This window comes from Ischnura elegans, chromosome 1 (assembly GCF_921293095.1).
Source record: "Ischnura elegans chromosome 1, ioIscEleg1.1, whole genome shotgun sequence".
Classification (NCBI taxonomy): Eukaryota; Metazoa; Arthropoda; class Insecta; order Odonata; family Coenagrionidae; genus Ischnura; species Ischnura elegans.
Window position 1 is genome coordinate 60,472,819 of NC_060246.1, and position 23,946 is coordinate 60,496,764.

General features: G+C 40.4%; 2 protein-coding genes across 2 annotated transcripts in view; both read right to left on the bottom strand.

Annotated features, from left to right (window-relative positions):
* LOC124153533 overlaps positions 1–23,946 on the bottom strand; it is a 937,775-nt gene that overhangs the window by 51,615 nt on the left and 862,214 nt on the right. The window lies entirely within an intron of this gene.
* LOC124161532 lies at positions 320–941 on the bottom strand. Its single transcript, XM_046537900.1, has 2 exons — positions 697–941; positions 320–611 (listed from the first exon to the last, which is right to left on the bottom strand). Exons 1-2 carry the CDS (start codon positions 872–874, stop codon positions 397–399), a joined length of 393 nt encoding a protein of 130 aa, XP_046393856.1. The 5' UTR covers positions 875–941; the 3' UTR covers positions 320–396.

The following is a 23,946-nucleotide window of genomic DNA, read 5'->3' on the forward strand; positions in this document are numbered from 1 at the left end:
TATATGTTCGGCTGAGGATGGGGGAAAAATGTAAATTTATTTAAGAAAAAAGAAACACTTTTATTGGTGCAGAGAAGCATACAGTAATGAAGAATGTCTAGTCAAGCTCCAAGTTCCTTGCTCCGTACGTGCATACAAAACTGCAATGAAAGCTTCCAGTTCATCCATACATACCGACCAGTCCTTCTCCCCACTTTCTTCACGAGCCCGATTTTCCGTGCACATCTTCATGTGCTTCAGCATAGTTGGAGTTATCACCAAATCCCATGCTGAGCGAACATCACCCTCAGTGAAGAAGAAGAAGATTGAAGACTAGCACGCCCCCGGCGAGAACCACCTCGTCCTCGTACCTGGCCACGAGGAGCGGCAGCAGCAGACTCAAGCGGCTCGTCGTCTTCAGCAGGTGCGACTACAGCATCGCCACCCCCACGTCCTCGATGGCCCCGAGCACCACGGCAGAGGCCCTGGGCAGTTCCAGGGCGACCCCGTTCCTCGAGCAGGAACTGTGGACGCGACTTGGTCCACGGGAGGCTGTATTTGGGGACCACGTCCACGTCGTAGAGTGTGGGTGGTTGGCGGCTGATAGGGAACGTACTCCTCACCTTCATTACCTGTACCAAACAAAATAAATGCTTCATGAAATAGAATCGTAACAATTATCAAAGAATGCGAGTAAAATAAAAATAGGAAACTTACCAGTGTCTTCGCTTGAATCTTCAGTCAAGGACTCTTCACTGTCTTCCTCGGCGTCAACGCCGCCGTCATACACTACAACAGGATCATCCTCCGCCTCAGAGCAATCCTCAGGCACATCCTGAAGTTGCTCGAGAATACGAACGACCTGGTCTGCGGTGTATCCCTTTGACCGACGCATCGCTGGGCGTTGAATGGAGTATCACCCTTGAAACGGTATTGCCCTTCGTTCAGCGCTGAGCGATGCAGCGCAACGGCACAACGAACGGGCGAGACGAACTACCGCGCAAACTGATGAATTCGGGTGAATTGCGAAGTATTACATTGTAATTCATGTAATTGAGCTGGCGACTACAATGACGCCACACTGGTAGGGGAGGCACGGTAGGAGAAGGCAGGAGCCTTGAGTGGGGGTAGCCGAGGAAACGGGGGTGCCCGGAAATTTTCGCGTAGATCCATTTCTACGCGGCTCGACTCTCACATTCTTTCAGGCGTCCGCTGGGCAGGTTGCCTTTATCTGCGGCCTAATAAGAAACGACAGAGGTAATCCATGCCATTCCCATACATTCGACCTTCGAAAATAATGCTTGCGGTGAATTTCTGCTGCGAAAATATAAAGTTCGGGAACGACAACAGAGCAGGGGTCAAAATGACCCCTACCGCGGTTCTAGGTATATTGTTGTCTAGTGTTCACAAAAATAGTCCTAGAGCGTCGGAATTTCGCACGAATACGCCTTTCTACAATTCATTAAAAGTCAGAAAATGTCAGGTTTGTGAAAAAAAAAATTAAGTGTGAAATATACATGTTGAAAATCGTAAGGGGTCAATTTGACCCCCTCCGCGGTTCTAGTGTTAAAACACCGTGAATCCTTTGATACAACCCGCAATACCATTCACTTCTATGGAGAGTGACATTTTTTGTTAAGGCCTCATCGATTTACTCTCAATGCAAAATAAAATTATAATAAGATGAACTTTAAATAAATAACGCTGTATTTATTTAAATTTCATCTTTATGCCTCCGATATAGTTGGTCTCTAGTACGCTATTTTTATTCTTGCATTCGGTATCATTTCCCTTGAAGCCTTTTGGAAGGTATTTTTGGAGAGGATCGGGAAGAGAGGGGGATTCCCTTCTCACGAGGAACCGGGAGTCGGATGCCTTTCCCGGGTCCAGCCGTCTGCATAATCGGAATATTTGGAAAAGCTAAGATTATTCCGATAAAATTTCTTTCGCGGGAGACGCGCGTGGAATAGCATCATTCCATCTACTGCTCACCGTAACGTCCGAGGAGGTTTGAAAAAAGAGGAAACACGGGAGTCGATTCGAAAAGCCGTGCGGCGGGAAGGATTAAAACAAATGCTCCGCGGGGGATTTTAAAAACAGAAACGACCCGCGGCGCGGCGAGTTTTGCAAAAAATAACCGAAACGGACCGAGAGCGGACTCATATAATGGATGTCAGCTATTCGGAGCGAAATAACTACGCTCTCTGCAGCTCCCCCGAGGGCGTACAAAGTGAGCGCAGGGATTACTCTGTCACCCTAGCAGTCGTTTCGTTTGTTATTTTTTTCTAGTGGAAACGAAGGGAAATGTGAGCGGGTGATGTGTAACTCGTAACTGCCGGAGAGTCACTTCCTTACCCGCGGACGAGAAATCCTGATTGATTTCCCGGGAACTTGGACACTGAGATACCGATTTATCCAGCCAGATCAAATTTAAATTACACATGTTCACTTCTTTTGAGTAGAAAAATATGAATGTCAAGATTTAAGGAGAGATCTTTTGCTTTAGCATCATATTTTATAAGAATAGTCATGATATATTATGTAATGTTGAGATAATATTTAACCGTAAAAATAAATTGGAAGCTTCTTCTATCAACAAGCATACGTTCTGCGGTTTTTTGGACTATTTACACTAACAGTATACCACGTATGTATACAATATTCGACAACTGTTCAGACTATATTAAGTAAAATGACAAGAGAATTTCATTCTGCTACTTGCATTGAAGTTTTTATTATAATAGTTGGCAAAATACTAATATTCAATTGCAAACTTCATTGAATATTTTCATCGAATGGAAAATATTGTCTCCGAAGCAGAGAATACCATATGTAAGGTTTTAGCTTCTCGTGGTTTAAAATATATATAAAATAAAAATAGAATTTTTACTCTTAAAGAGCGATTATTGAAATTGAGACTCTATACTTCCTAACTATCCCTCCTTCCTATCATTTCTCGAGTCTGGGTTTGACGAAATTGTACCCATTAGACCCAGGATTGGATAATTATAATTCCGCTTCCATTGCGATCCTTATTGAACACCGTTTACGCACAGCAGTGGATACTGGGTGACATGTCCAAGGTGTGGGGAGAGGATCCAATAACCGACGGCCTCTCTCTCATTGACCGGAATACGGGAGGAAAAATCACTCCGGAATGGGGGACTCCCTCTGCCGGAATCACGAAAAATTACGAGTCCCCCTACACCGTCCGGAATAAAATATTAACGCCCTCTGTGCGAGGTAAATAGAACTTTAATGACAAACTGCCGGTTGGGTCTTAAACCCTCAATCTCCATCACAATGTCTCCACCTCCCCTTCCTCACTGCGACCCTCACCACTCCAAACCCTCTCCCCTTGGGAAACAACGCGATCAGGGAAAAGGATGCTTTGGGTTTATTCTATTCTGAGATACATCGGAAGGGATTTGAAGGCGCAGATACGATGATTGTGTAAAAAAATAACGTGTAAATTAATTGTAAAGTGAAATTCATAACAAAGGAAAACACTTGCGCCTTGAGCGATTGTCATTTAGCTTATAATGAGAAGAAAACACCACATTATCGCTCTACTTACTAAATACCTATGTTCAATAATAAATTATTTCTATGTTTCAGCTATATTTACTTAATAATGATTTCGAAATATGGCGAGATGTGAAATGTTGCAGAGCATATCATGAATGTCTTTTAATGTACCACTTTAAACTATATAAGGATAAGGAAGCTCAATTATTTGGTGTTCATTATTAACTTTTAGGTCCACTGGTATTGCAAAAGTTTTATGAGCGGAGTAGTCAGGAGGTAATTTTACACAATTTATTTAACATTAATTCCGCTAATTTTGAAATTACCACTGCGCTGTCTGATTCTGCTATCCGATAGTTTTCGAGCCAGTCGACGATCCAAATTTTCCAATCTGATGAGTTATGAGGGAAGGAAGTCAGTCTGCAACTAGGTACTGAACATAAAACAATCAAAAATGAAAACGAATTTTCGAAAACTCCACAAAATAAAAATCATTCATAAATAAATAAAACTGCTACAGAGTTACGCGAAAGCATAATTAGTGGCTTACCTTAGTGGATGACACCTTAAAGGTGCGTCGCAGGCTAGTCTGCGGTCTATTTTTTGAATAATGGAAAAAATACATGCGTTTATGTTTCATATTGGCTTCTATGTATATCCCACGTGTAAATAAACTTTCACAGTGAATTAAGCGTCGTGGTGACGGGAACTAATCCGATTCATACCATGTCCACGTATTTGTGCCTCTACGGTCTATATTTTTGAATAATGAAAAAAATGCCAGCATTTATGTTTCATACCAACTTCTATGTAAACCCCACGAGTGAATAAGACTAAACAGTTTCAAATAATAAAACTACGGCCGATCGATCGTAAGTTAGTTAGTGTTCGTAGTAACGCTAATTCGATTCATAGGTACTATGCATTGCGTGTTTGGCGGTCTCTCATGGACAATGCTGGAGGTAGAACATCACAAGGTGCGGCACCATTCTGCGAGTATCCGAAGGCGAATTGGGGTGAGGATGGAAGGGCTTTCACATGCGGGTCCCTCCCTGCCCCACTGCTATTTACCTGACCATCACGCTCATTAACTAAAGCAATACCCATCCCAGGGGCGGGGTCCATTTCATCGTCTACTGACCTCATACCCGGCGAGAATGTTATCAAAACTTAATCCGGTCTCCCCCAGCAACTTCAATCCCTGACACAACTACGTCGACCTCCTCTACCCCAACCCACACATACCCCACCCCACCGCCCGCTTCCTTCCCAAAGGCCACCCCCAACCCTCTCACACTCCCATCCGCCCCATGGAACGTACGATACCACTCGGTCCAGCTATTACCGTCCCCTTTCCAACGCCCACCACCGCCACCTCTCCGACATTCCCATTTTCCGCACTGCGAGTCCCAACCTTCCTTCCCTTCGCCTTAAAAACGAATAGCCCCCCCTTGCAAGGAGTACTACTACACACTCTCACGCCCATTCCACGCCCTTCCGAGAGCTTTCCCCCACTCCTGGTGCGGAACTGTGGCACTCCTGACCTCTTCCCCTTCCCTCTTACGCTGGAAACGCTTTCCTTTTCACATTATCCTTCGGCAACCTCGCAGGGGTGCGGGGCGCCATCTACGACGCCCTCTGCACCCGCCCTTGTCTTCGTCCACGCGCGTCAAACCGATGCCTCTCTTCCTTCCGCTGCAAACAAATCCCCAACCCCTCTAGACCGTTTTAACGCGACATGAGATATTTCATGTACAAGCAAACAATGAAATCATACACTGGACGATGCAGAATTACGACAGGCCTATGTCCCTTCAACGATATGAACTAGCGTCATAGCGATAGCCATTTCAGAATTTTAAATGAAAAATATTTTCGTCCACCACTTCCTGCCCGATTTTTCCGGGGAAACGTATTAATAAAAATATTGTTGCGGTCTTCAAGGGCATTTTATATAGCCTTAAAAGATAAACAGAATTAATCAAAACTACAAATTTTCCATAATTTTGCAGTCGGAGTAGGAGTTTTTAAGTACAGTTAGTTCGTAATCTTAATAAAATTGCCAAAATTTATCATAAATAATATGATACGCATTTAATCCTATTGTAGTTCTTCATCATTGTAATTACTCTGAGAAGTATCCTTACTCTTCATGATTTTCACGTCATTAAATTTAAGAAATGTTTCTCCAAAAGAAATGAAGGAAAAAAGATCTTTTTCGTTCAGATGCAAATCAAAACGACTATTTTAGTATCGCAATACTTGTTCCAATTGAATTAGGGCAGAGTATCTTTTCCGTTCTGCCAGTCAACACTTGCAAGTGATTTAATTCCATTTGACCTTTTCAAAGGCTGCTCAATTTTTTTTCTATAAGTGTTAGCATAATATGAATTCCATCGCGTTTGTCAACCGAATTTAAAACGCAAAAGGATAGACAAAAGACCCTGACAGGAAAAAAACCTTCATCCCGAAGCATGTATTTACAACGCATTGTTCAGCTGTCAGAAAAACAATGTAACAAAAAAAAAATAAAAAATCCGAAGATTCAAGCGTGATGAAGTGGACTTTTTCCACATTTATATAAACTCTTGCGATTATCCATGATTATAAAATTTATGATCCACCTAGGCTTCAATGTTAGTACATCACCTTGAAGATGATGTAATAAGTAAAATTGAAACGTAGGTTGTAATAAAGGTGATAATCGTTGGTCCATAGCTTGAAGATGATTTAGTATCATTGAAACCTAGGTCGTAATAAATTTTATAACCTTGGAAAATTGCAAGTGTTCCTATCAATATGTAACCTAAGGAGTCTGTAGACCGTTGCAGGGGGAGAGTCAGTTGTTCCACACCCGCTCCCGATGCCAAATGGTTCGGCTGCACCCCTCGGCTCGCACGCACCCAATTGCACCGCCCCCTCCCTCCTCTGCCGCGCCCTTCCGCACCCGATGCCGCTCCGCATTCCTCCGTCTCTCCCTCTCACGCCCGGCCGACTGCACAAAACGTCCATCCCATTTCCTCCATCCGCCCCCAACGAAAACCTCTCGGCGTGTTCGGACTTCCACGTGGCGCTCCCTTAAGTATGCACACACTTACGCAACACTTTGTGGTCCCCAGACTCCCTTCCGAGATTTCTACGCTTCAACAAAATCGAGCCTTCAGAACCTGATATGCAGATTTTTTGATAAATCACTACTCGTAGGGGTTATTGTCATAAAATCACTAAAAGAACAGGTTTATAGAACGTCTGATTAGCGTTAACCGGAGCGTGACACCGCAGTAATCTCAGCTGGAGAATATTTGAAAGTTCACTATGAAGTATTTCAGAATAGCCTTTAGTTTAAGCAGTAGCCATAAATGGAAGGATTTGTAAAGAAAACTTTCTCATGCTCCACAAAAATTTTAGCTTGACATAAAATCGGCTCTAATTGCACAACTAGAAAATATGAAGCTCATGAAATTTTATCGGGCTTGAGTTTAAAATATGGCCAAATTTAAAATAGCGAGGTATAATTTTTTATCGAAGATGAGTACACGTAATCACCAACATTTGGTTGAGCAACTACTAACGAAATTGATAAAATCTGTATCATTACTTCTATTTTCAATATCTACCTCACCATTTTGCTCTTCCTTGTTAGTTTTATTCATTCATTTCTTCAATTAGGAGTGACCTCTTTTGGGCACTTTCTTAGGTATCACCTACGATAGAGCAGGCAAGAAAAAATTACACCCATTAGAGATGAAAGAGAAATATACTGCGGCAGCAGTGATAGGAAAACGCTATTCCCATAAAAATTTGTAAACCTGGTACGAAAATTCAAGCCATTATTGTTATTATTGTGGATTAAGAACATATCCCACCGTAATTCAATTCACCATCATTCCACATACCTACCAAAGGAATATTCCTTTCATTTTCCAAAACAGTTAGTAAGAAATTGAAATCAAAATCATTTCCAGTGTTCAACGCAAGGGAGAAAATTAGTTTTTGATCCCTGCAGCTAAAAATAAATCAATCCCGCTAATAGGGTTTTGGTGTGGACAACCATTGAAAAAAAGTAGCTGACATGTGCCAACGCTTGCTTCAGCAAGCGGATCAAAAGAGGGAGAGAGGGAGAATAGGATAAGACGGAAGAGAAAGAAAGAGAGAGGGTGAGAGAAACAAAAAGGGAAAGACAAGAGAAGAGTGATGAGCGATGTCAGACGTCCTCAAGGGAGACTGCTACGGGGGGGATTTTCGCAAGAGATAGAGTTGATGGAACGAGAGGGGATTTGTATAGTAAGGGAGGTTGGGCAGAGGTCAGGGAACCGTTGGGAGAAAAAAATATAAATACACGCAGAGGAGGAAGGCGTTGGTCGAGGTGTAGTAGGACAGTGTGCTGCCATTTCTGGATCGGTGGAGTGACGGAGAGGTGACGAGAGTAGCTGTAGGGAGACAAAGTGGATTGGGAAACACGAGGGGGCGTTCATGGGATAAAAGACTCATGGGAAGGGACAAGAGGGAGGGGGTCAACTGCTTAGTTATTGGGGAGGGCATTGGCAGAATGTGAGGGGTGTGCTGTTTTCTGAAAGATTTTTCCCGGGATTTGGTGGCTAAGAATAGTCAAAGTGATAACATTTCAATTGTTGTGAAAATACGTCGGTCATTTAGTAGCTATGGCTAACGATGATAATCGATGTCGATGGTCAACTTTAGTACTAAAACGATAGAAGTCAGTTTTAGGCAGCCATATAGAGTATTTTATAGCTTATGGCTCTCTATTTTCTATGATCAACTATGATCCTCAATAATAAATTTATCTCCGATAGTCAGTGACCAACTATTGTTTTCAATAGCCAGTGGAATTTGAAAGAAGAGATCATTGGCTATGGCTACTCTATCATCAAAGACGAGGAAAATGGTCAAAATTATTTTCATCAACTATTGTTTCGTAGTCACTCGTAAGAAATCCAGTTCCGTGGTGGAGGAGAACTAGTTAGAACAATTACGGGGCGACATTATCTCCGTGAGGGAGCAAATCGATTAATGATGATGGGGCGAGGGACCAAGGTCAAAGAATGACCGCTGGGGATGTTTGGTGGGGGTGCACGGGTCCGTCACGTCAACTTGTGACGAGAGGTGTGAGTTGGTCGAATAAAAAACTCTCGGCCTTGAGGAAAGTCGGAAGAGTCTTAGGGGACTCGTAGGTCAGCACTGTTTTTTTCCACAGCGAAGAAGAGAGAATTTCCCGCGAAAAAATGGGAAAAAAAGCGGGCATTCTGTTGGAAACTTCTCCTTAGTTGATACTGACGCGTAAGTCTGTTGCCCGCTGAATGAATTTAATCCCGGGAGTGACGGAGGAAAATTCCAAAAGCTCCTGACGGAGGAAAAATAAGCGCTTTAGGTAAACAACGGACACACGGCAGCAACTTAGGCAAGCATAAAGTGAGATTCGGGGAATGGAGAGGAAAGAAGAAAAGCAATCTCTGCTTGAAAGTAAACGACTTACTTCGAGGGAAAGAAAAACAAAAAAAGTATTGAAATGTGCCACCAACTACAAAAATACTTTAAGTAGGCAATTCTGTACTTTTATTTCTATCATTCAACCTAATGTCTCTTTGTTATAAATATATTCAAAATATAGATAGTAAAATCTTTTTTTTTATGATTTTTTTACCCAATATGAAAATCGCAGCCTTAAATCAAATTTGCCAATTCAGATGTGATTATAAAACTTAAAAAAATATATTAGAGCTAAGTCTAACTTGTTAATCCAATCAAAGCAGTTGTAATTTTAGCTTTTTTTATATTTTTTTTGCAAGTTCGTGTACTAAGTTTTTGGTGTGTTATTTGGTAACACAGTGCGAAACGATTCAGGACGAAAGATTCCGGTATACTTCCTAGATTAATTTTCTCTGGACTGGCTTTCTGAGAAGTCTAGTAACAACAAATTTGTACTCAATATCAGATAAAAATAAACTGGGGCAAAAAAATGAGACAATTTATAAAATTAGAAAAAACATTAAAACAATTTAACCTTAAAAACAAAATCCTTTATCACAAAACGACCATCAATCAAATGCAAATTTTTTTAAGAGTAAGAGGGTTGAATTCGTCTGCCTCGCCGAGGATTTACCGTCAGAGATGGGAAAATTCAAGTATTGAGATTCCTGATCCTGTTTACGAAAAATTGTTCAAAGATAATCTGGCATTCAGAGCTTCTACTGATCAAGAAACCATCTCTTATCTCTGACTCTATACTGAATTGACAGTATTGTTGTCAGAAAAGAAATTTATTGAACTAGACATGAAACGATCGGTATCAAAAATGTCTATCACCGAAAGTACCAGAATTAAATCATACTGTAAACACAAGTAAAAAATCTTTCAACTGAATAATAAAGGGAAAATAACGAAAGCTGTTTGAATAGTAAAGTAATTGTGTAATAAAAAAGATAAGTAACTTTCTTTCAAAAGATTTTTGATTAAATTACATTTACTGACATATTTTACCCAAAAAAATTACCGGAAAAGATTCGCCATTTTTGTTGCATGAGGAAGTGATTGAATCAAGGTACGTGAATGAGTGCGTAGCATCAGCGACATAAGTCAAGGATGGTGCCAAAAAGCTTTTCTCTCGAACTTAACATTTATTTGGCTGCGCCGCGATATCAGTTCTTGAAGATCTTTTAGAGTCATCTTGAAAAGGGCGGGAATAATTCGTAAAGGAAATGAGAACACGATTTTCAGGAAAGCGGTATACATCCGAAGAGCAAGCAAGCATCGAGTTGAATGGCTGGGGGAATGAGAGGGCTGGGATGAGAGGAACCTCTCCCCCGCGCAGCATTAAGAAAAGCAAATGGCTAAGCGGGTGATGACGGAAAAGAGATAAGACTCAAAAACTGTTATTTTTTAATGGGTATGACGAATCACCGGGGCTGGAGGAATTCTGAACTCAGTTGAGTATTTCAAGCGTGGGGGGAAGAGAGAAACAGGGGAAAGGGGAATAGCTTATGAGAGAAGAGCTTTGTGGCGTCGAATGGGTGGAAGGGAGTATGGAAGAGCGGAAGGGAGAAATTAAGTAAGTGTGCAGAGAAGAGTACGAAAAGGGAGGAAGATACAGAACGAAGGAAGGAAACGATAAAGGAAAGAAGGAGGGGGGCAGGTACGTTGACTACTTGAGGAAGCGAAAGCCGAGAAATTTATCTTCGGCAGATAGATTGCTATGATTATGCATATGGAGAATTTAGTTTATCTAAATTTCTGAGCTGGCATTTATACTAATTTCTTGCGGCAAGTTTATTAGCTGAACGCTTGGACCATGGAGTGAATTGGGAGACTTATGAATTTATTTCCTTGAAGCTACGATTATAGACTGGATGTTGTGATGTCTAAGTTTTAGTAAATATCCACTCATACCAATGTTATTAGAATAAATACTATTAAAAATGTATCACTATTACTGACTGGACAGAGGTTACTACTAAGTATTGAATTAAACTAACATGTCGAGAGATGCTACCAAACACTCATTGAAGATTTTTTCCATAATTTAGAGTGAACAGGCACTTTTATAATGGCCCAAAACACAAAAATTTAAAGCGTAAACATGCTATTTTATGAAATTGTTATTACATGAAGTAATTGCCTATTTAGAATAAAATACTGTGATTTCTAAAGTAAAACAGATAAGAAAAAAAGATGAGTAAAAAATATATATGAGAAATACAATTCTCATATATCTTTTTTACGAGAACACTTGCAGAATATAGAAAGCTGGTATTTTTATCAGCAAAAATCCTGTTTACAGAGACAAATATCAAATAAATATTCTACATAAATAATATACCAACGAGGGCATATGGCAGTTAAAATGCACTTTGTATTCAGAGTACATAATAGGAATGCTATTTATGCAGGAATGCGAAAGGGAAAAACTTGAAAGGGTTATGAACGTCACTCCACTCTGATAATTAAATAAAACAACGTAAAAGTTCTGTCCGGGAATTAAATAGAGAATAGTTGTTACACTTCTTAAAACTTTTCGGTCTCAATCAGGGCTTTATGGGTGAAAGCCTGCAAACTGGCAAACCATACGAACGAAGCAGACATAAATGGAATGAATGGCACGCGATTGACTAATATATGTAATTTTAGAAATCATAAAACAAAATCGTAATCAATGTAGTCTATTCACTTGCTAATCTCTGTTGCATAGGTACAAATTGATAGATCATGACTTCATTAATTGTAATAGCAGTAAATGAAATTATTTGATGCAAGGATTGGAATCAGAGCGGAATGAATTTTGGAAGAAACTACAGATAATGTATCTGTACATTGTAAGGGCATTAATTACACAGAATATCTCTTCCGCTACAAAATACTCCGTAGCAGTATGTGCTATCGGCTTGATAGCATGGAAAATCAACATGTTTAACAGCGCGAGGAAATATCTGCATCAAACTCATTTCCCTTCTCTGAGTAAAGGGGCATTAACCTTAATATTTTCTTCCCTACGAAACTAGAAATTCCATTAGCGATGCCAAGTTTGCCACAGATCAAGATGAAAGAAAAGAAACCATTAATATCGTGTTCTCAACTTAAATGTTGCAATCAAATATACCAACGGAAAGTTTAAAAGTACCATGGTCCTGAAAAATGGTAATTTTAACATAGGAATTTATTAAAAATTATTTTTCAGGATCATGGTAATTTTAAACTATGGAAACTTTGGAAAAACACATTACAGAAGGCAAATAAAATACAGAGACGAGGAGGACCGGTAATTTTGGAAACAAGTTAGAATTTATTAAAAATTATTTTCTAGCATAGGAATTTATTTTAATAAACGATTTATCGACAGGAAAAATAAAACAGTAGCCTGATATCAGGATAATTAAGGTTCTTTATTGCAAATGTTTGTTTTATATGAAGGGTTGAAGTGTATTAACAGCAATCCTACGACAGGTAGATCTTTAAAGACCGCAAGAAAAAATTAAAATACGTGAAATCTTTATAACTTGCTCACACCTCTAACAGGACAAAATTAAAATCCCACACAACTATGTGCAGCTCCTGAAACACCACTTGTGGATAAAATAGGAGGAAAACCACAGAAAACATGCTCCTCAATAACAAATAAACGAAACGTGACGTAAGAGAAAACAAAAAAACCACAAGAGACGCTCAAAAAACTCAAACGTGTGAGTTTTCTTGGGTAAGTGCGAGTCTGTTTACATTTCCAGAGACTGGAACGTGATTATTTCGTCATAACAATACTCACCACGTTTTAAAAACTCTCAAACGGAGACGACACAAAGTGCCGGGGGTGGAAAAAGGATCGAAGGAAGAGGTGGAGAAGGAAGGGTTTGGAGGATGGAAACTGAGGAGGGGCGGAAAAGGAATAAAGAAATGAGAGGAGAAGAGGAGGAAGCGGTTAAGGAACTTGGGCACAAGGGATGAAAGCAGGGGCCAATTTTTTTTTCTTCAAAGACGTGAAGAGGGAGAGAGAGAGGGAAGTAGCCGAGGGGAAAGAGTAAAGGGTGGGAAGTGGTGGGCCATTAAAAACCTCTCAGTTAAGATGACAGATGGGGGGATGAAGCAGAGGAGAGGCGAGAGGGTGGGGCAGACGGGGAAAGGCGAAGAAAAGACTGGTGAGTGGTTCGCGGGTGGCGGAAAGGTGAGGAGAGAAATCGGATGAAAAAATTCGTTCGGTCTCGCGAGTGAGCGCGGTAGAAATTGCCTGCGCTCGCGGCAGGATCCGCGCTCGCCTCCCGCCAACCCACACCCTCACCCTCGGAATTCTATCCACAAAAAGTCCTCCCCACCACTCCACCCACTTCATGCCTCTCTTCCCCTCCATAATTTCTTTTCTCCATTAAGTCGCTTTCAAAAACCTATGTGCCCTCCATCCTCCCTTTACAAGATCTCCGTCCCTCCCTCAATTCCTATTACCTATTCACAACGTATCTTTATCGGCTTTCTCAACTTCTTTATGCAACAAAGACACAAGAAATACACATTTCCCCTACAATGAACACTCCTTCCTCAACTCCAAAACCAGGATACAAGCATAAAGCTTATGTATTGCGATTTATTTTATCGCATCTCAATCAATTTACAATAGTTTATGAAAAATGCCACGATTCCAAACGCAAACCAGTTTTCGTGCGTTTGAAGACTAATAAAAGGTTCTCACGTGTTTGGTCCTTGTTGAATTGCAACCACAGTTAATTAATTTATCGAAATGAAATGATTAATTTGATTTCGATAAATTAATAAATAAATTCATCGAAATGAATTGATAAACCATCCGTGACTAAATATTGTTTATTGGTCGAGAATAAAACCTTATTTTGCCAACAATTTTGATCCAAGATATGGTATAAAAATTGCAACCTTTAATAATCCTCCTTAAATTTCGATGGAAAGCGAGATATGTAACCTCCATCTGGATCTATAATATTCTAAAGAAAGAATTCAGGTCATTGTGGAACGCATTACCTCGTTATCAATATTTATTTTTGAAATAAGTTTCTAAATAATACTTAATTTACTTAGACCCAATATTGTACGAATAAATAGATAAAGTCACTGAAAAATGCGCATGCATTATTTTAATCTACCCGACTACATTGGAAAATTATTAGTAATTTTCCGAACTCCTCGATTCCCTTATTCTTCATACCCTCCCTTACATTTCTCTCGCTGGAATTTTAAATACTCAGTAATTTCACGGTAGTATTTGCTCCTTAGTTATGACACGTTAAAACTACGATCTCCCAAATTTAAACGATGGAATACCTTTATCACTGCATACCTACCTTCACTCAGGCTGAAGTATTCCTTCGCCAGAGGGGTTTAGATAATGGAACATTCCGTTCATTTTGCCTCCACAACAACTTCTTTCCGTTTCCCTCAAAATCTTATACATCTAAATAAGTTAACCTCGAAAAACTTCCCTATTTCTGCTCCCAACATATCTTAACTTGTATCTAATCTCTTTCTTTTTGCGTAAGCCGTTTCCTCCGCGGGCGGATTCATTTGTCGCACATATTAAATCCCTCACTTCATTCCACTTTTTTCTCTGGTCCAACAGAAAAAAAATACCTTTATTCTCATTTTTCCTCTTTCCTCCGCTCTCTTTCACGGTTGTCGGACGAGAAATTAGGAGTTAAAAAAATTGGAACGGCGAAAAGGAAGGTCGAGAGAGAGACAGAGAGAGGGGGAGAGAGAGAGAGAGAGAGAGAGGGATTGGAGAAGTGTGGGGATGTTTTTAAGAAGGGCTAAGAGTGCCTCCTTGCTTTCGGGAAAGGACTTAACATCTGGGTTTCGGGTTAATCTGTTTTCTTTCTCCACGATTCCTCGCGGCGGCGGCTACAGGACTGATGTTTTCTCCCGAACTAATTAAGTCTGTTCTTGAATGTTTAATCCCCGGCTTGAGTGTTCATAAGCATATTCCGCGGGGCGGGGACTGTGAGAGAGGGATATTTCATCGTGAAATATTGTCCCCAGAGGTCGATCCCCGGCTTGAGGAGTCTAATTTATGTGGCTCCAAAGAGGAGAGTGTTCAATATTTACGCCCGGAGTGAGAGGTATTTGCCTCTGGGCATTGAAAAGGGTCCGTTTCACCAGGCGCCAAAACTGTGAGATACATATTAGAAAGGAGAAGAATTTCCCATCCTTAGGATCGACCTCTTTGGTTCCTGGGAGGAGAAATGAACTTTTCAAATTATTGAGGGCGAATTGTTTTTCAATGGGATTTTTGTTAGCTAATTGTGACTCTGTCTTTGTACTTTTTGGAAATGATATATTGAATATCCAATTCGAAATGGATAAGTCATCCGCGCAATATTATCGGGCGACACAAAATTTAAATTTTATTTGAGACGCTTTATTTTAATTTTCCAAGTGGATTAATATGCATAAAAACTGTAGTGTATAACAGAAATTGAAGCCAAAAATAGAGAACCGTTTAGTTTTGATGATCCCTTTGAGAGGAATATTATGAAACCTTTTTAATGGAAACGAAAAAGACAACATAAGTCATAAACAAAATCCATACGGGATTTATAAATAACATACTCTGATTGAAAAAATGTGAGTGATTTGAGATAATGCAATTGCATTCTATTTAAGAAAAAGGCAATCCTAATTTATTACTGCTTCAATGGCTATTTAAAATTGGTATTACACATAGAATAATATCCATTTACGTATTTATGCTATCTTGATAGAGAATAATTCAAACTGTAAAATTCTGCAATAAATCTGCACTTTAACATGCTTATGCAAATGGCACAATTATTAAATTAAATGTAACGGCCTCTGCAATTAAATTTATGAGGAATTTAAGAGTTTATTTGAAGAGGCAAGATTGTTTATACCCCAATTTATCTTTGCAGGTATAACGGAGTATCAAAGCCCTGTTCTGTTTGACATGACATCTTCAAAATTAGGAAAATGGATATTATTCGTAAAACTACAGCCTCTGTTGGAGTTCCAAAAATCATGAATCTTCTTAATTTGAACAACTTCTCTCTACGCCTTATTACTGGTTTTACAAAAAGCTTTAAGTTTTACAAAAAGCAAAAACAGGAAAGCCCTTTTTCCGAATGCCATTTACGTTATATAACGTTGTCGTGAAAAGCAACATCGGTCTCCTGTTTGAACTCTGGGTAAATGAGAAAATAAAAATAATATTCTTAAGTGGTCCATACTTGGATGCAAAGGAGAAACCACAGGGATCTAAAAATACATGTTGCAAATAAGTTTCTCCATTACGGAAATTTCAAAAAGTGCAACCCTCTCAAAAACTTTCGAAACTGGCTGCTAAGAAAATAGTGGGTCTCTGAACCTGTTGAAGGGTAGAAAAATATTCGGGCGAGACCCGAGTCACTCAACGTTTGCAAGGACGGAGCCAGGCTACGGAACTTACCTTTGCCAGTCCAAGTTCTCTGAAGGAAGGAGATGGATGCGGCAGGAGTACGTACCCACTCGCTCTCCTCAAAGGACTCCTCGAAACTTATTACTGCCCACCGCCGAGGACCATGATATCCCCTTTCCTTCCTTCACTGTATTTCATATGCTTATTTTTCGTCGAGGAAATCATGACAGTAAGAAAAGTTATTTCTTCAACGCTGTTCGGAATGCTGGGTTCGTTGGCTCAATTCCGAAGGAACTTCACCACTTTTTCCCTTTCCTCGACTGGAGAGGACATTGCCTCTCCTCAAGTTACTCCATTTTGACCCTCTCACACGACCCCTCTCTGAACAGCGAACACTACTGCAACCTAACCAAATGCAACCGGCTCGGATGCTAACGTGCCAGGATAAATATATAATAAATTCACAAAGAAAAGTTATGAATACACATTTTCCTGTTTATATTTTGTTTTATATTCAAGTTTTAGTAAAATAAACGAAGATTAGCATGCGATGGGATGCGCTCCTGGTTCGGAAAGTTCCTTTCTTTTCCCTACGGATTATATTCATATTCGAATAAATTATTCAAATACAGTTTGATTCTAAATGCTGACTCCTGACATCAAACGTCCACATACACACTCAGAAAGAAAATCATGTTATCAAGATAAAAATTAAGCAAGAACTTTTTTTCAAAGAAAAGTGCCCATTTATTAAGAACATTTAGCACATTACTGAGTGCCTGAACCTCATAAACCGTCACCGACTGAAGCAATAACAAGGTTGATGGGTCTTATCGTGCGGTTTCCAAATGATGATGTAGGTATTTAAAAAATTAAGGCCACGGATAGTTCACTCGTGGACGTTTATTCACTCGAGATTTAATCACTAGTCAGTAATAGTAGCGGGCATGACTTGGTGGAAATTTTTTATCATTGGATTTGAAGGAATAAAAAAATTACTTTTTCAACTCGGTGATTTATTTTGTCCTTCACTATGGCGATTAAAAACCTTAAAAATGTTACGCTGTAACGAACCCATGGTCGGACAAAATAAATCAGTACCTACCTTGAAAATGTTACGCTGTATCGAAATGTTAAAAATCGGATATCGGACAAAGTAAATCACCACGTGGAAAAATCAAAGTTTTCATTCGTTCAACTCATACTATAATCACTAGCTTCTGATTCAGTCGAGCGTGTGTACCGCACAATTAAAAAAGTTTTTTTTTTTTAGAATCGGCGAAAAGGGAAGTAAGAGATGTAGAGACAGAGTGGGGAGGAAAGAGCCAGCCCTGCTTCTGACCCTGGAATTTTCAAAGTGTCAAAGCACTTCAGGGGGGAGGGAGAGTGCACAGTCAAAGTAGTTCCACCCAGGGTGTCCCGGGGACACTGTCCCCGTCGCACTCCGACTTCGACCGCCCCTGCGTCCGGGGTGCTCCTCGGCAAGTGCTCTGTTTGGATCCTCGTGAACGAGCGGAGAGCAGTGAAGTGGGAGTGTTTCCCGCCGGGATGGAGGAGAGAGGGAAAAGTGGCTGAAGAAAAGGGAAAGCTACGAAATGGAAGAGGAAAATGTATAAAAGGTGAAGAGGAGAAACAAGAAAATTCAGAGGAATGGGGAGAGTGAAGAGCGGAAGAGGGAAACAAAAGAAAAGCAGATATCAAGGAAATCGCTGAGTCATGTCAAGTCTAATGATGATGTATCGAAAACAGACAAAATTGCTTGTACCGGTGAATATAGGGTTCCAGGTTCATTTGAACATAGATCACCCATTTCTATTTCCACCACTAATCATAACAGATGAGTTTTTTCCTCAAAAATGAACACGTCAACGGAATTATGTCAGCTTCGAACTCTCTAATGAAAACATGAGAATTTATATTAAACCCTTTTGTCCCACATTTTATCATGCCCTTTGGTATTCATAATGAAAATAAATACGACTTCCATAGTTGTTCTTTGTGGAAAATTTCCAAGGCCTAAGTGTCTGAACCTCATAAACCAATAAGGATTCATGCAAGAGGAATCTCATGCGTAAATGTAGAAGAGCCCAATTTTTTTATGAGTTTACTACCTCATGCTATTACTTATTAGTGGAACCATCAAGCTGGGAATAACTAAATACAAAGAGGCCGGTTCAATTCAACCAATCCCTCATTCATCGTTTCATGTTGTAGCTCACCTTAGAGCTAAATTCCCATGTTGAGTCATTCTGTGGATTATATTATCATCTTTAAAAAAGGGCCAACTAAAACTTTTGGGGACATTGAACTTGCTCACAATGATATTATTGTGCACAACTTTAGAATTTAATCACAATTCACCCACAATCATCTACTCAAAATTCAATAAATTCAAAACAGGTGATGTTACTTAACTTAGTCGCGAAGTAGACTTTTCCTCCGAAGTGGGGACTTTTTTTATTGGTCTATGACTGAAGTGGCAAACTTACCTCTAAAATATTAATGATTCTTAAATACCCTTGAAATGGATTCACGACATTACTTTCAGTGATGCTGGTCTCAATACTCACTTCTACGACTAGACAGCGTCCTGTCAACACTCCTTCAACCTCCTCAACCTCCTCCCCTTATTCCCCCTTCCTCCCAAGCAGTCCTCCTCATCCTCTTCACTTTCCCAAAGGACACGCTCCCTTCAACCCAAAGCCTCTTGTTTCGCCTCCACCACTCATCTTGCTTCCCAGTACATACAACACTGGAGAGTTCATAACTCTGGGACGTCACCTAGTCCACTCCCGAGGGAAACCGAAAGATGGGAGGAGGAAGAAGAATGATAGAGAACACAGAATGCGGAGAGGAAGATGAAATCAGAAAATGGAAGGAAAAGAAAGATAAAATGGCGCGAGAATGGTACCCGGAAAAAAATCGTCTTCCTTTTTACGTCACCGCGGGGCATTCGACCATCGCTGTCGCCGCCTCCCAGGACGCACTTACCGCATTTTACTGCCGCGGGAAAGGAGAGTAGACGGACAGACGCGGGGATATGTGCTGGCTTGTCGGCTGGAAGAGGAAGCAGGAAGTATTTGGTTGTAAAATTTCTCACCCTATTCAGTTCCCTTGCGCACCACATTTCACCACCTTATATCACGTACGGAAGCGCGAGCGAGGAAGTTCGCGCAGTAAAGGAGCACGCATGCCTCCGCGTTTTATGCGTTCTCGCGCGGCGTCGTCCCTCCCGACCATTGAGGTCCATTCCATCCGAGGAAGGAGGGGATGATTATTTCCTTCAAACAACCACACCTACCCAATCCACCAACAACGCACCACAATATCCTCCATGTCTCCACACCCTGCCGGAGAATCGAATGCATTTTTCATGGCTCGCAATCAGGACTAAGTGGTGATCCTCACTGAAACTTGGTAGGGAGAGAATGATTGCGCGCGTAACAGGCTTTACAACGCGAGATCCTCGACTTAAGTCTAGTCCATACGGAATTGATTCTACCCTCGACAACATAAGAAGCAACTTCAACTTTTTCTTTTGATGGAAGAAAACATTTTCGTTTGCAAACATCTCTCCGGTCAAAAGAGTATGAACAATATATAGGTCAAAGGTTAACATTCCTAAGCGTTTATGTGTTTTGATAGAGTAATTAAGAATAAATCAGACCTTTAATTTTAGAGAGGAATATAAATACTTTATTGATCTAGATAACAGAAGATTTTTTTTTCGTGAGATATCACGAGTCCAATGATTTCTTTTTATTTTAGATCCTATAGTTTGAAAAAGTGACCGTTTGAGGAAATATAGTTCATGAAAGTAATTTTTTATGTTCAAGCAATCAAAACAAAAATTAAGGAGAAGTCAACTTGGATCAACCCAGGGAAGAGGTAGGTACTTCAAAGCGATAAAAATGTACGCTAGAACTAAGAATTGGCAAAAATGCGCTCCATCACTTTTAATTAGTTCACTATTTAACGCGGATTTCATTTTCGATTTTTACATCTGTCCGCGGAAGCTTTTAAGTTTTCAAAGAAGAAACTTTGCTTTCTGCTTTAACTAAGTGAGTACAACCACTAATGTTTGATTTTGCCATTTATGACGGATGGTAACGACATACATGACCCTCTTCTAACTCCGCGTAATTTTACTATTCTTTTAGCAGGAGGTGATACAGGCAGTTCATACAATGCATGGCGGAGAAAATGTATAATGCAATAAGAGCAGCTATCCTTAAAAATTATGGAGGGCAATGCTCTGCGATTTAGACTGAGTAAAAAAACTCATAATTGAAACAAAACAAACAATGGCGAGAAATAAATGTTCCCTCGACAAAGCAATGGAAAGGTAGATAGGTAGGTAATCATTAAGCTAACGTAACGGCATGCCAGCCATGTTACTTGACAGATGTTCCTTGCTTCCCTTTTTCCCCAATTCCCCAACCCTTTCGGCTCTCCACTTTGGATCGTCCCGCCTCACAGGCTCATTAATATCATTGCAAGACATCTCCGATAGGAAGGCGCATTTAGATTCTCTTTTCCTCTCTCAGGTAGTACCTACCACCACCCTTCTTCCCTTCATCTTCTCGACCGTACTATTTTTTTTGTCAGCAAGGAGAAAAGGGGTGGACCGTCTGCAATAAACTCTTAATGCTCCGCCGAATCGTTTTCAAATGGCTCTCTTCCTTGATACTCCGCGGCTTGTTCTTCATCATCCTCCCCCAACCCTCTCCGCACCACTTCATCCACGTCTGCCCCTTTGAGAGAGAGGGCAAAACTCCTTGATCTCGGGGTCGTCTATCCTCGTAACTCTCACACCCGCTTCCTTACCCTTTATTTTAACATTCGACCTGTGTAGGAGGGGGTGGCACTATTTCTTCCCCTACCTACTCTGGGTTCAGGTTCAACCCTTTTCACCTCTCTCGTCTCAACCATCTCTTCGCTAAGAATCACCTTTTTTTTCCCTCCTCCCTCCATCTCCGACCCGACTCTTTATTTTTTCCCCCGTAACCCCTCACCTCTTTCCGCGTCGTCGTAAAACTCTCTCCCGAGGACTGTGAATCGCCCTTAATGCCCCCCGTGTCCCCTAAAAGATTCATCTCCCGGCCTCGCGATCTCACGTTTATCCACAGTCACTCTTTTTTTTTCTCCCTCTAGTTCTCTCTCCCGCCCACTCGGAGCGCTGGAACACAAAGTCGTGATCTCTGGCATTCGGCAGTCGTTAATGGCGTTGTTCTAGCAACTTCCCACTTCCTACGCGATAGGGAGTGGAAACGCACACATTATTTTTTCCATTCTCCCACGTCCTTAAATTTACGCGCCGCGCACTTATAGTTACAAAGCCATCCTGAAACAACCAGTTAGTAGTAGGATTTTATTTATTACTTAATAAAAGTCTCCTCACGGGCTCCTTAAGTGGAAATGGGAACCTTTTATATCGACAAATCGATTTTTTCTTCCCAGTATAAAGATTTACATAAGTAGCGTGGGAGAAGGCAAGTCGTTTAAGCTCGGGTATCTTGAGGACACAATTTACTGATTCAGTCAAAAAAAGGCTTTTTCATGAAAATTTGGAATATACGTATTTTGATGGTAAAATAGCAGAAAATGTAGTAATTTTTTCAATTTTTTACGGTAAACTAAGAAAGAACCGTCTACAGAGGGAAAATTATAAATCAACTTCAATCATAGAAAAAATTTAATGTAGATTACAAGTTCGAACTGTATTCTTTTAAATATAATTTCCTTAATTTATTCCTTGAGGATATGTAAACCTATCCCCAAAACCGTGGGTGAAAATAGGTATGTGCGGCTAAAATGAACATAATAGGATATCCGAAACCTTTAAACTGCTTTTGATATCTGTTTTCACGAGGAATCACTACGTGAATAATTTGTAAACTCGAGCTCATAACAATAAAAAATTAAATTATGCCAACAGGTGCTGGAATATGGAAAAATAATATTTTCCTGTTTATCTTCAGAAAGGAGATTCGCGATACACGCGAAACCTTCCGTACACTGTTGAAACCGATAGATGTAAAATACGGTAAAATGTGATCGAGTTCTCTTGATTTAAAAATTTAGCGAAGAGAATGCGAGAGAGAAAAGCAGTTGGAGTGGGCGGGAATGGATGTGGAGATTGGAGAGAGATTCGGAATCGGAAAAGACTGATTGTGAGAGGTGACGGCGGGAGTTTGGACAGCGAGGGACAGACAGCGAACCGTGGGAGGTGATGGAGAGGAAGCGGGAGAGATTTGGAACGACATGAAGAGGGCGAGAAGATGGGAAGATAGGAGGAGGAGCGGTGCTGTTTGTCAAAGGGGTTTCTGGGAAGCGATGGAGATATTCATTCGCTCCATTTCGTATAACTCTTCAGAAGAAAGACTTCCAACACACGAGAGACAAAAATGTATTCAACCAATTGAAAGCAATTAAATGGAATGAATACAAAGAAAAACAGTTTGAATGTGGCTTCTAAAACAATTAGAAATTATATAAGGGAAACAATAAGTTTAGGATTTGGCTCAACCCATATTTTTTTCCATTTCGCCATGTCCTCCATTCACCAACTCCATGAAAAGTATAAGCACAAAATATTCATGAATAAATATTTTGATAGTAGTTCAAATGATCTCCAGTTCAAGTGGTGTGCCTAGAATTTTTTTAGCTCCAAAATTTGTGTCGGTTGCGATATGGTATTACGAGTACATCCTTAATATTTAAGGTGATGCAGAAATTTGCTTAATGGTTATGACAGCAAGAGTTTTTCTCCAACGACGAATGACATCCCCAGGCCTCATATAAATATTTTAAAGGGCCTTGAACGAAGGAATTCGGAAAAGTAGGAGGTATATTCTGAAATTTTTGGAAATGTTTTCGCTAGAAAAAAATATATATCTATTTTCAGGCAATGAAAAATCTGAAAAATCTTTGGAAAAAGATACAAAGTACGCAAAGTTTAACTCCATTTTTAATATCATATCTGGAGAGATAACAAGTGGAAGTATCCCAAAGATTAAAAATTAACACCCGTAAAGCCCATCAAAGGTTGAACGAAGCGTTTAACACAATTCGGAATTATTTTTTATATAAACTCAAAAAATATCTCCACTCTGAGGAAAGAGGGTCAAGGTGGTAGACGGGATAGATAAAAATGTAGGCATGGAAGAAGAAACACGAGCGAGAGGTGAGTTAAAGGAGAGAGGGTGAAAGGAGGAAGAGAGGAGGGGATGAGTGGAGGGAAACAGTGGAGAGGACGTCATTGACATTCCGGAGATGGGCCCGGGTGCGAATTTGCGCGCGGAAGACGGCGCAATCTTATAAGAATCCTCCTCATTTGTCACGACCCCGCACCCGCCTCTGCCATTTCGCCGCACTCTTCCTGCCGCACCTCAACGCCCACACAACGAACCCTTCTGCCCTTACCCCTTCGCAATATCTACCGCACAAACTTCTGCTACTGCCTTACGTCGAGTCATTTCGCCATACGCGTTTTATCTACACTCACCTTGACATTCTATCCCAATTCAAGAGATCTTTATATGAATGCAGTCTTAATAAATGCT

Bases quoted from the DNA above. Each gene is read 5' to 3' on its own strand.
- LOC124161532 (XM_046537900.1), bottom strand. From the start codon at position 874: ATGCGTCGGTCAAAGGGATACACCGCAGACCAGGTCGTTCGTATTCTC. The intron at 612-696 runs GTAAGTTTCCTA...TGTTTGGTACAG, and splicing joins AGATTCAAGCGAAGACACTG to GTAATGAAGGTGAGGAGTAC.